The 13,410-nt window shown below is 39.0% G+C and overlaps 1 protein-coding gene across 1 annotated transcript in view; it reads right to left on the reverse strand.

The window, feature by feature from the left end:
* Nucleotides 1-13,410, reverse strand: part of DCHS2 (dachsous cadherin-related 2) — a 250,110-nt gene that overhangs the window by 146,530 nt on the left and 90,170 nt on the right. The window contains exons 11-14 of the mRNA XM_080384716.1: nucleotides 10,827-10,961; nucleotides 10,397-10,606; nucleotides 8,290-9,144; nucleotides 2,321-2,431 (exon numbers count right to left, since the gene is read on the reverse strand). Of these exons, the coding sequence (XP_080240842.1) occupies nucleotides 2,321-2,431; nucleotides 8,290-9,144; nucleotides 10,397-10,606; nucleotides 10,827-10,961 (1,311 nt within the window). The remainder of the gene's footprint in view (nucleotides 1-2,320; nucleotides 2,432-8,289; nucleotides 9,145-10,396; nucleotides 10,607-10,826; nucleotides 10,962-13,410) is intronic.

The following is a 13,410-nucleotide window of genomic DNA, read 5'->3' on the forward strand; positions in this document are numbered from 1 at the left end:
ACAAGACCAATTGTACAGCAACAGAGAGCAAGAACATGGCTGCATGATGTATGCTCCTTGATACACAACGTTGAGCTAGTTGTGTCTGAAGAGACTCTTGGCCCTCACCTGAGAATGGCAACATCTGGCCCTTCATCTATATCCAAATCAGGCAATAGTTCTATCAATTTCTGTATCTGTCTGACAGGCAAAATACAGAGCCTTTCTGATGCTGTGAGCAGCTCCCAACTGTTATTCTACCAAAAAAAAAAAAATCAGTGAAAATCATTGAGACTACAAGCACAGTTAGACATCTCCACATTAAACCTGAAACATCCTTGGAAATCCACGGTCATTGTTTTGATGTCCAGGTAATATAGCATTATACTAAAAATTCTTCACTGCATCTACACATCATACATACTTAATTTCTAGTTAATTTCATCAGAATTCAAATTAAATTTTGCATGGATTTTCCAGTAATGATGCCAGGAATATCCATATCCCAAACCTGTAATAGCATAAGAACCCATCTACTGTGGCTCTCCAAACTAGTGGGGTTCAGTTCTCATTTTCTAAGCTAAGCAGCACCGACTTGTTTAATAATAATAAGATTGCTTATGCATCTGTCCAGTGTTCAAGAATTGCGTGTTGAACATCAAGATTTCAGAGCTGGCAGGTAGTGTCTCTTCAGCACAACACTGAAAAATTACCGCATTCTGTGTACAGAAAAAGCTAAATAGATAGCAGTAGAAGGAATACACTTCAAGATGGTAGAGAGTAACTGAAAGACTCTAGTGTGGAGTGGAGCAAATGATGAAGTTTGAGGTACACCAGCTAGGAGGAACAAGTGAAAGAACCAGATTTTCTCATTCTAGAGAAGCGCCCATGAGGAAGTAATAGGGTAACAGTCTTGAAATACATAAAGAACAGGGTTTGCCATTGTCTTATGTCTACCATTACTAGTTTAAGTAGTAATAAGTTTAAATCCCTTCAAGAAACAATCAGGTAAGTATGAATAAAAGCTTTCCAACTGCCAAGACTTGTATGAACTATTAAGAGGGTTTGCCGAATCACTATCTCTGGAGGCTTTTAAGACAGACAAACTTCTGTCAAACTCTGGCACAACTGAGTTCCCTTCTGCGTCAGAGGACAGACTAGTTCATGGGTCACTGGGTCACTTCCTAGTATACCTTATATGATTCTAGTATATAATAAATGGCCCTAGAATGGGAGAAGGTCTTCTCCAAAGTGGGGATAATTAACACCAGTGCTTGAAAAGACAAGTAGAGCAGACCTTTAGCTGTTTACAATACCTAAGATAGAATGGGCATAAATATAGCTTGAAGCACATCTGCTGTAGAAACAATGGGTAGAGAGTTACCAGTGTCAAAATTAAGCTAAGAACTGCTCTTAAAATGTCCTGAAAGGCTGCACTTCAATTAATGTCTTCTAAGAAACAGAAGAAAGGTTTCAGAAAAAAGGGAACGGAAGAAACCATAACGGTTCAAGTATCTCAAAAGAAGACTTGTGACTTCCACTGCTACAAAAATTCCACTATTGTTTGTAAACAGAGTGCTTAGGAGACTCTTAAAAACATCACATAATAATTTTTCAGCCTGGCTTGATAAAAAAAGGAGGTGATATTGGAAAAGATTCACTTTCTTGGGGATAAACTTGTCTGGGTCTAAGATGTTCTTTAAGATTAATCTTTCTACCTTTATTTCAGTGAAATAAGGACTTGGAAATCAAGTGTATGGTCTTTAATTGCCCCTCATCTAAACAAAACAAAGCAATTTTAACTGTCCACCAGCATCAAACATGATAGCTTTACAGGATGCCTGGGGACATCAGAATAATCAGAGATTAAAGCCTCCAGGAACTCAGGGAGAAAGTAAATTGTTAAGAGTACAAACTATTCTTTTTTGCCTGAAGCAAAGAGCATTAAACTCAACAAGAGTCTAATGCCTCCTACATTTGGGGTGTTTTGGAGGATTATGTTTATTGAGTTTTGGAGCAACTTTATGTTGAAAAACAAGACGGAGTCTCACCTTGGATCACAAAGCAGTAGTTTATCAACTCCCAATACCTGGTGATCAAAGTTAATCAGAACTGAGCATTTTAAATAGGTATACTTGTGTTCAATTGTTTTCCAAATCAACTTACAATTGTGCAGGTCTCTTCATATCCCTGGTTTTACTAATGATTTATTCATTGTAACAGGCGAGTAATACTTTAAGATACCCCTGGTTCTTGCAGTAGGAACATGCTATGGTTTAGAGATCACGCTCTTGAAGCGATAGACACAGACAATTGGGGGAAAAAAAAAATCCAAATGTACCTGCAATGGGATGTATGGAGAATATGCTTTCCTTGTCACTGAAGATGCTGTATTTTATGTTTTCGCCTGTAAATTTTTGTTCATAAGCTTCTACAGTTAGAAGTGATGTACCTATGGAAGCAATAACACATTTTCATCATGTTCACTTTAGAAGGTTTTATTCTAAATTTATATTACTGTGATTAATAGAAGATGCAGAGCCAAATACCTATGTACTAGGTTAGGTGCTCATTTATGAATTAAAATAGTAGATAATAAAAGTAACTCCTCCATAACTTTCACTGCATTACAACTTTACAGGCAAGGCACTGTCTACACATCTCTGCCCAGTAAATTGCTCATCTCATCACAACTTCATCACCTGCCTAAATAAAACAATGAGATTTAATTTTTTGTAATTGCAAACTCCCATGTACCACCAGAATTACCTCTTACCTGAAGTCATATGTATTCCTTTTATTCAGATTATGCTGTCTTTGGTCATTTAAATCTCACATTTTCATTAATTCTTTTAAGGAAAACAGTCCTTTTTTTTGTTCATCATAGGAATGCATATTACCCCTGAATCACCATAAAGACTTTATTTTTCCTTCATTTATCTGAATTCAATTTAGATTTTAATATTTTAAATTAAATATTCTTCAAAAATTTAATTATCAGTCTTTTGACAGAGAGAATGAAAAGGTGGAACTACATGCACAGCTATGTGTGACTTCAAGCAAAATCCAAATTCCATGAAAAAAGCAATAATTTAATATAGAATGCAAGAGACATGAAATAAAAACCCTGTTTGAAATAGGATTAGAGGAAAAAAGTGGAACTGAATATATTATCCTGCTCAGCATCATCACATTTAACAAAAACGTAGCAAGTTTAAAAAGCATTATCAAGATTTTAAAATAATTATTACTTTCAAGTGATTTATTAAATTGTTTAGCACATGTGGAAATTTAATGGATTTTAATTATTTTAATTATAATTTATTCCATGCAACTGTGATGGAGTGAGGTTACTGTGCAACCTGAACTCCTCCAAACAGCATTACAGACAACTAGCTATTTCATCTGCTGTTCACACTCAGTGTCCTAGATGTCAGAGGAAAGGACTTTTATCTTTAGTATAAAAATGAGAGGAAATTTTGCTCTCAAAAAATGTAGCAGATATTTGTATTTCAGCGTTGTTCCTTATTAATTTCTAAAAATAGGAAATTTTAAGTGGTTTGGTATTTGCTCCTAAAGTCCGACTGTCAATAGCAAAAATATGCCAATTTTTGCTATTTAGTCAATATTTACTAGAAAATTTCTGGAATTGAGAGCCAACTGTCCAATAGGTAAAAGCTGATTTAACACTGCACTGGGGTTTTTTTTAGGAACTAGAACAGGGAGGGTTAGGTTGAATTTTCATCGCTGAGGAACTCTGATTTACTACAAAAGTCTGGAAGCAGAGTTAAAGGTAGGAAAAAAATTAAAAGTCCAAAGAAAATCACTATTTATATTCTAACGCTGTCAACAGACTTTTTGTTTGCTTGCATGTTTAAGAAGAAAAAACCTACCAGAAATAAAGGAAGTAGCAGCTTTTCTACTTGAATCTTTTTTCAGGGGCTAGAGGTTAATATGTTATTGCTCTCGCCCTCAAACCCTCATCATTTCAGTTTTGTATTTTTCACGTAGTTAAAATAATTTACAACTTATTTTTGCCAGTGAATACATTTCTTCTCTTTCTGATACCTTTCACAGAAAACGACTCCTTCAAACAGCAAAATTTTACAGTTCACTGTCAACACAATCTGAGCAAACTCTGTGGTCTGCCCTGTACAGGTAAACAGCAAACGACAGCACCGTCTGCTGGAGCTCGTGACTGCAAGTCCACATGATTCAAATACTGCTTCAAGCAGAAGACACAACACGCAACACCTAACACGGAGCAAAAGAAAAGCAATGTGCCACACTAAAATGGCACAATGAGCATGAGATCAGCACTGAAGCAAGTGCAAGGAAGGAGGGAGGTCCGGACCGCAGCAGAAAGCAGAGAGGTTTGCTTGAAATACTACGCCATCAACTTCTGAATTAGTTAAGAATGTTAAAGGAAGGGAAGAGCGATGCAAATGTTTATATTTAGGGTTTTTTTCAGTTCAATCACAGACATCTTGATTGCATTTGAAAGTCTCTCAAACTGCTTTGAATAGCCTACACCAACCTTCACCTTACGCCTACTGCCCTGGAACTGAATCCCGGCAGTGTGGACAGCATCTGCTTACCTTGCCAGACAGGCTCAGAAAAATGCCCTGTACTCTGTTTTAGGACATAACAGACACCAGAACTGAGCTACGTATCACCATATCATCATTCTTCTTCTCTTTCCAGTATTCATTACAGCAGTCTCTTTTCCCCTTCTTTGTCATCTAACCCCGGTTCATGTTCGCCATTATTTCTTGAGACCTCTTAATGATGCATGGAAGAAAAAGCTAACTGAGCACAAAGAGTAGGAGAGGACTTTCAGAATAAGAGGCTACATTTTTTTTAGACCCATTATGGAAAAAAATAGAAGATTTACTGGTGAAACTGTCTCCAAGGAAGTGCTACGCAACCAACTGTTCCAGTGAAAGCTTGGTGAATAATCAAAGTTTCTTACCCTCTGGAGACTGCAGTGGCTTGTTTAGTTATTAACTGGCTTCTAAGTCTGTTGTAATACAGTTTATAATATTTAAAGACATTAAATATTCAATATTAAACAAAGTAGAAGAATGGGGGTTTGTGAAGGTCATCAAACTTGGAGGTCAAACACTTCAAGAAAATCTGACCACAAGGACCAATTCCTGAGGCACTCACCCAATTGACTGGTTCAGACTAAATTAAAACGAAGGACCCTTAGCTTTGGCTTTCATCGTTTATAGTATTCAGATTTTTTATTCTTTTTAAAATAAACTTAGAGTTTTCCCACTCTATTAGTTAAGGTAGAAATAAAATTAGGAGGAAAAGCCACATTTATTAATACCAGTTCTACAAATAATCAGTACGTAATGTAAATCTCCCCTGGACTGAATACACTGGTACCATTCATATTTGTAGGGGTCTCAGGATCACATATATCCTGTAAGCTAACTCCTGTGAGAGTTTTAATCATAATCATGCTTTTTTTCCCACTAAAATATTTGATATTTACTTATGCTTATATAAATAAAAAAATATTACACACAGAGCCAAAACAGTACTAGTATTTAGTAAAATCTCTCATGCTCTTAAAAGAATTTGATCTTCTTAGCAAATAGACTTATTAAATATACAAACTAACATTTTTGGATGTAACCCTCCTGTTTACCCTGAAGCTTTGTAAAATTTCCTTTAATCAAAACAAATTAAACTGAATCTTATTTATATTTTCTGTAGATTGAATGGGAGAACATGTGACTATGGCATTCTGATACCAGAGTTCCTTGAGGCATTTCCCTGATTTCAGGTTGGATTGTCTACCCTGACCCAGGAATGTATCGACACTTAGGAAAAATTAGGATGAGCTAAGTTTATCTATTCCCATAAAGCCCTGATTTTTATCTTATTTCTGTAAACCTAACAAAACTTATCTTCCCTTTTATTATTTTTTTCTTAATTAGAAAGACACTTTAATGCAGGATTAATGCAGGTTAATCCCACGTCTCCTGAAAAGACTGAAACCCCCTGGATTTTAGTCAAAAAAATAGAAAAGTCAAAAAAAATGACACTACTCCCCTGGAAAGACCCACAAACAGGTTCTCGCAGCACTTTCTGCAAACACAAGCCTGCTGCAGCAACGAGAAAGAAAATTGAGAGCCTAGAGTTTGCCTCTGGAAACACCTGATCCCTCTGCTTTCCGGACACCTAGGAACGAGGCCCCCCCTCCCCCCGGCATACATCACCATAACTGATTCTCAGTGGACAGATCAATGAAAAGACAGAACATGAGAAATTAACACAGATTGCTGTGACATCCGAACTGTATGTTATGGAAAAAGCAATTCCTCCAGGGCATGCTCTCCTTTGGGAAGTGACACACAATTAACTCCTGTGCAGTGCTGATTCCAGTAAAACAGGGCTTGGAGGCCTGGGGGTGCATGACTCACATTCACAGAAAAAAATCAATTTTAGGGTGTCCAAACCTACTTGTATTTCCTGGACAATTTCATGGAATAAAATGCATTTTTTTAAATGTCAGGACAAATATGTTTAGGGATTTTTATTTTTTGCATTTTTGCATTTGTAATGGAAGCAATAAACGAAGCATAGGTTAAAAAAAAAAAAAAAAAAAAAAGAAAGAAAAAGAACACTAACAAACTTCTTATCTCAAAGGTTCCATACTCAAGAGTGCTCAGTACGGAATGAAAGTTAAATAAATGCTCCTCTGCCTGAGCAGACCTGAACCTACACCTTTCCTACTTCAGGAGAGTGTTTTAACCACCAAGCTACTGCATGTTCCATGCCTTCCTGTTGGAAGCCTTCCACTTTTTCCAGAATCCTACATGCTTTTTGGCAGACATTGAGAGCGCTAGACAGATGCTCTAACTTGGTGGTTTGATGTCTCATCACGACTTTTTAAAAAGAGCCTGAAAGTAAAATATTTCATCTACGCTTTAAAAAAAAAAGTCACTTAAAAAAAAATCACCTGATTGCCTAGTTTTGATCTGTTAATTGAAACATCAGTAATGCTCACAGCATTATCTTTATCTTAAAACACACTGCTGAAAATTTGGCTTGTAGTCCCGAACAGGCACAGAGAAAGGAATGGCTGAGTAACCACAGCAGTAATTACTGCAACAGCTATTTTCACCCTTCATTCTCTGTTCTGTTTGCAATTAGGCAAGAATATTGACTGGTTTTCCAAAATTATTAACACATTTCTTTTTTACTGATTCCTAATCAAATATATAGGCTGTTACTCAAGATCTAAGAATTCACTAGTCTCACAATACCCTTAGGATATAAAGGAATATTGCTTTCATTTTACTGAGGGAAATTTGAACTATAAAGAGGATAAATGACTTGTTCAAGGTGACCCTCGTGAGGCAGTATTTGAATCAAGAATATAGTGCATGTCAGGTATCTAAATACATCTGGTCAATTGTACAGTGGGATTTGTGGGCAGAAAAACGTGGAAGGCACTCCTTTCTGCCCCTCATTAGAATGAGCCCATCCCCTGAAGTCGAAAAAGGTACTTGCCATATCTAACTGGCAGGGGGCATAACTACAAATATTTTCTGAATGACAAAAATTAGAGCAGTAATTCTGATCATCATACAGAAGAAAAATACAACAAATCTGTAAGCACTTTGTGATTGAAGCTGGTTTGTCTATAGGCAGCATTCAACAGCACAGGATCTACGCAGAGATACACTGTAGAAGCCTGAGTGACAGTGTGCCACAGCCTCCAAACTCCTCTCTCCCTCACCCCACTCCCAACCCCCCATTCTCCTTCTTGAAAGTCCAAATCTTCAGCAAGGTTTTGTAGTAGCTTCCAGAGATACTCTATTTCATGAAGGGTTTTTTGCAAAAAAACAAGAAAAGTTGTGTCGCAACTGGTTCACACCACTCACATCATCTGAGCTTGTGTGCACTGACAAGTGAGGCGAGTAAATGCTGTTCACCCATCATTAAAGTCATTTTGCTAGAAGAGTGAACCCACTGATGCTCAGCGCTTCCCAGGCTGAGGGATAGAAACACACCAGGTCTGACAAGGTAACTTTTATGTTTCATGTGAGCATCACTACTGTACATGGGCAGCAAACCCAAAAGCCAGATGACACCTCCAACTAACAGACCATGTTTCTTTTTCATGCTGGTGTACTGGACAAGGACAGATGAGTATTTGCTACACCCAGATAAACCTTTCCATGCTGCTGCACGGGAAAAAGGTTTCCCTATACTATTCATTACAACTACCATTCCAAAAGGAGGGGAGGGTGGCAACCGCAAGAACACAAATTGGGATTTGATGCCCACCTGCTGCACTGTTCTCTGGCATGCTTGCTTCATACAGGCTACGGCTGAATGAAATCTCCTCCTCTTCTTCTTCCGTAAAAATAATGACCATAGCCGTGGCTGTCCGAGGTGAGATACCTTGATCTGAAGCCACCACTAGCAGCTGGGTGCTGAAGTCCTTGGAAGCCAAGGGTGCCTGAAGAATGATGTCACCTGTCTTTGCATCGATCTGAAATATGGTTTCTGCTATCAAACTAAAACAGACAGTTCCGTTTGATCCCAGGTCCATGTCCTCTGCTCTCACAGTGGCTACTGTCTCATTCACAGAGGTTTCAGCAGGCACAAAGGCCCTGATAGGGTTCTGCAAAAAAACAGGATCATTGTCATTGACATCCTCAATGTGCACCACGACACTGACAGTAGTGCTTCTTGGCAAATAGATGCTACAGTCACTTGCTACAGCCCTAAATGCGTACTGGGATCTGGTCTCCCGGTCCAGTGCCTTTGTAGTAACTATAGACCCCGTTACACTGTTGATAGCGAATGCTCCAAAGGTGTTGTCAACAAGGGAGTACGTAACTTCGCCATTCAGGCCATCATCTTCGTCAGAAGCAAAGAGGTTGAGGATGGCTGAGCCTTCCTCTAGGTCTTCTCTCACAGAGATTTGATACTGGGTCTTTGCAAACAATGGGTTGTGGTCATTTTCATCCAAGACCGTTAGGTAGAGCTGTGCAGTGGAGCTTCTCGACGGACTGCCTAGGTCACGGCACTCAATTACAAGAGTGAAATTGCTGACGTCTTCTCTGTCTAAGCTACGAGTGACCAGCAGCTTTCCTGAAGTGTTATTTAGTGTGAAGTATTCTCCAACATTTCCACCTTTCAAATACATAAAAAATAACATGATCACAAACAATTGCTTTCTAAAAAAGAATCCCTTGTGAATACCACTATGGTAATTGCAATAACATGATCCAATTGCTCGTACAGCTGGTGCGCTTATGTGCTTTTCACATATTTTGTTCTCCTTATATGAATTAAAACCTGCATTTCATTTAAATCAGTGGGTGGCAATGACAGTAAATACAGAATGTCATATCAATTTACAGAGTGGCTATTTTGCCAGATGCATGTCTTTTTTCCCAAAGCAGCACACCTTATAAAATCTCCTGCAACTTTGCTGCTGCATGAAGTGACCTCTTCCCAACCTTTGTTACAAATTCCAGAAACCTATAAAGCATTGCTGACAATTGTAATTACTTGCTCCTTGTTCTCTTCTACAAGCCTGTCTCTTGGAAGCGAATAGTTGTGTAAGGTCTTGATTTGGAGGGCATGGGGACGGGGAGGTAAATATGAAGCAGTCAATAGAAAAGTCAGCATTTTAGTAACAGTGAATGGCATATATACTTTATAACATGTAGAAAAACCAAAGGTAATTAAATTAAAGATCATAAAAGATCGTGAAATTAAACCCAAGAAAACATAAAGGAATTCAGAACTGTTTCTTCAAAAGGAAAACGTGTTGGCTGTTACCACAGTAGCTATCTGCCTACGTTTGAGCTATTGTTGAGAGCTGCAAACCAAAGCAAGCACAGCAAATCAGTATTTGTGCAAAGTATTGCAGGAGGCTTTGAACAGCTGTAGAGCTTACACTGGCATAGTGGACACGGGGGGAGTTTGGCAATATGAAACCCAAGTACGACACTACTAATTGCTGGGTGAAAGAAACTCTCACGAAATAAAATCAAATAAATAAAATTAATTAAATAAAATTAGATTAATTCTTGTGCTTATTTGCAATGGTATATTTACATGCAGAACTTCCACAACTATAACAAAAAGGACAAAATTATGCCTTCATGATTAATGCCTGCTTCTAGCATTTGGTAGTTTTTTTTTCTTTTCTGCACTATTTCAAATCCAGAAAGCAGATTGAAACTGTGCCTGGAAAGCGCTTATTAATGCTGACAAAGGGGTGAAAGATCTTTTATTTTTTCCCCACACGGAAGTAGCACATGGACAAGATGGGAGCCAGGGAGGCCTGGTAAAATCAAGACTAGTCTAAAACTTCAATACTGCTGTTTATATATTTCCTGATTTATGCTAACAAAAGTGATGGAGTGTAACTTACCAATTATTTTGTATCTTAGAGCTCCATTATTGCCAGCATCCAAATCCACAGCCCGGGTAATGTAAATGACAGAAGGCTGTTGGTTCTCTGGAATATGGATCTCAGAGGTGGGAAGAAGAAATATGGGAGAGTGATCATTTTCATCCAGGACCCTGCAGATAACTGTCACCGTGCTTGACAGCAATGGGGTTCCACTATCTCGAACCAAAACTAAGATTAATAAAAATAAAGCAAATTTTATACTGTGGTTATGGCTGCAACAATAGATGTTCCTTAATAACAGCAGAACAGGAAAGTAATTTGTGCTATGCAAAAAGCACATGCTCTTCTGTACCCGAAAATCTTACCACTTCCATCTAATTCAGCCGTCATCAAAAAAGGTAACACCACATCCATTCTCACTTCCAGTTTTACAGGCACTCATAGTTACCTTTAATACTGAAAACCTCCTGGGTTTCCCTGTCCAGTGATGCAGCTGTTACGAGTTCTCCACTGTCCGAGTTCACCTTGAATTTCTCATAACCAGTTCCCGGTACAATTTCATACCGAAGCAAGGAATTCAGTCCTTAAAAGCAAAATGAAAGTCAGTAAAACACAGCCACTGTCCTCACATTCAGGTCTTCAGATTTTTCTTTTTTCTTCTCCCCCTCCCCAGGAAATGGGTTATGGGTGAAATTACTATTTTTAGTGCAGTGAGTAATTGCTTCTTCACTAACACAAAAGGGCTACATTCAAAATCTGGATCTTCAAAATCCTTGTCCAGATGCTGCTTTGTGTCTGACTTTTCCAGCCACTCAAAGCGACCCCAGAAACATTTCTAGGCACTCAGGGCATCTCTCCAAAAAAAGCTGACTTATCAACATTGTGCAAGACAGCATTAATTTAGACCACGGGATCCATGCATTTGTCTTCTGCTCCCCCAGAGGTAGGTAGTTTACTTCTCCACAGGCGGTCAGGCAGAGTACTAGAGGCTGCCCTGGCACCTCTGGCTCTCCCCTCGGAGCCAATGCAAGGATCTCTATACAGTAAGACACTGAAAAGTAGAAACAGTCAGAGAAAACATCCACTTCTTGGCATGTCCACCAGTTCTAAATATCCGTGACACCGAGCAGGCAGTTTCTCAAGTCACAGCAGGACTCACAGGGTAGCCATCTCCTAGTCGTCTTCAACAGAAAAGCCAACTTGGTGGGCATTCCCACAGCTCATCTCAAGCCTTTTGGGTGGCTCCCACTTGTAGCCAGTCTCCAAACGATACTCTTGGTTTTATAATGCTGTGCAGGATTTCCTGAAGGGAAGATGAAACAGTTTCCTTCCCTCCAAGTTTGTCTGAATGTCAATTCCATTCGTTTCTTATCAGACCTACCATTTGTATATAGTACAGGGATATTAGCCTTCCTGTCTTTCTCTAGGAAACCGTACAGACTTTTAGAAACCTTTCTTCCAAAGTTGCCCGCCTGAGTTGAAAAAGAAATGTGACTCCACATTCTTAACTAATGTGGTTATAAAATAATTTCTTCCATATTTCTTCTAGTTTCAACCCCCTCCTGAGGAAAGTGTAGTATCATCTTCATCACGTTTATATTGTTAACTGTAAGGAGTTTAATCCTACATTATATTTGAAGGGCTTGTACTATTGTGTTAATTTTGGGGTTGGGTTTTTTTTCCCCAATTTTTCTAAGTTTCATTCTGTGGTTTTCCAACCAACAATTAGTCTTTTAGTAAGGTAGGGACAGTTGGTGCACCTGGAAAACTGCAGCACTCCTAGTCATAGGAAAACCACTATTCAGAGTCAAAACTGCCCGCCTGTTCTCATCTGCTGCGGTCAAAACCAGGACAATCTGCAGTGGAGTTGATGGCAAAACACTGGTGTGAGAGAAGAAACAGAGCCTACAGTTTTTAACATCCATGACTTCGTTTGCCTTTGAATAGTTTTGCTAAACAGTTGACAACACTACTGAAATTTGATTAAGAGAATTATTACCATAAATGCATTTGCACCTAAACTAAGTCAATTAGTTTAAGGGATACATTCATACAATGTACAGCAGAAGGAAAAATGAGTTACGGAATCCTTCCAGCTTTGTGGAAGAAAGGAGAAAAATCACAGTAGTAAGGACAATCAAGGAGAACGTCTTGAAAGTTTTAAGTTTACCAACACACATTATCTGATCTGTCCATACCAGATACCATTCAACTACATTTAAACAGATATTCATAGCTCTGCCTGCATTTATCTATCCTTAATTACCAGTATGCTAAAGATGGAAAAAATGATACTAAAGGGCTGGTATTAACTACTGGCCTTTGGTCTCTTGCAACTGAACTGCTTCAACCGTGTGTGTGCCTTCACTGGCATATTTCACAATGGACATGATTTACAGACAGTGCTGAAAAAACACAGGTACTATCCAAGTTGACTATTCACACACTGTTGAAATTAAAACTTTTAATTAAGGACACAGATATCTGACACCTTAATTACAGTTATTTACCAAGCACTTACTGCTTCCTCTCTCATACGCAGCGGCTAGGAGCACACACCTAGCAGTACGAGAAAGCTGCACACCCTGCCCAAGAGAGGAGCATGACAACTCTCTGCATTCACATACCATGGCACAGCAGCTGCACATCTGCACTCTTGGTTAACTATTCAGTAGTGCTGGCTACATTTCAGGGGCTGAAATTACAAACTTAAATGAGAAACAAACTATACTTGCCGCACATTATGAGCTGGAAGAGGAGCAAAGCCTCTTCCTTGCCACTGGCCAGTGGCAAGGACCCCTCTCCCTGCAGGCCAGATGGCAGGGTGGACACACGGGGCCCGAGCTCCAGCCAGGGAAAGGCTTCAGCCCTTTTTCCCATTCCCCTGCCACAGCACAGGCAGCCCCGGCGCTCAGCAGCAGCCGTGGTAGTACACTGTGCATATGTCTAGTGCCAAGACCAGCGAAGAAGCAATGGGAATAAATGTCCCTGCTGCCCCAAATCCAGGCTCAAGCCTCATCTTTATGATACCA

This window comes from Falco punctatus (assembly GCF_963210335.1).
Source record: "Falco punctatus genome assembly, chromosome: 1".
Taxonomy (NCBI): domain Eukaryota; kingdom Metazoa; phylum Chordata; class Aves; order Falconiformes; family Falconidae; genus Falco; species Falco punctatus.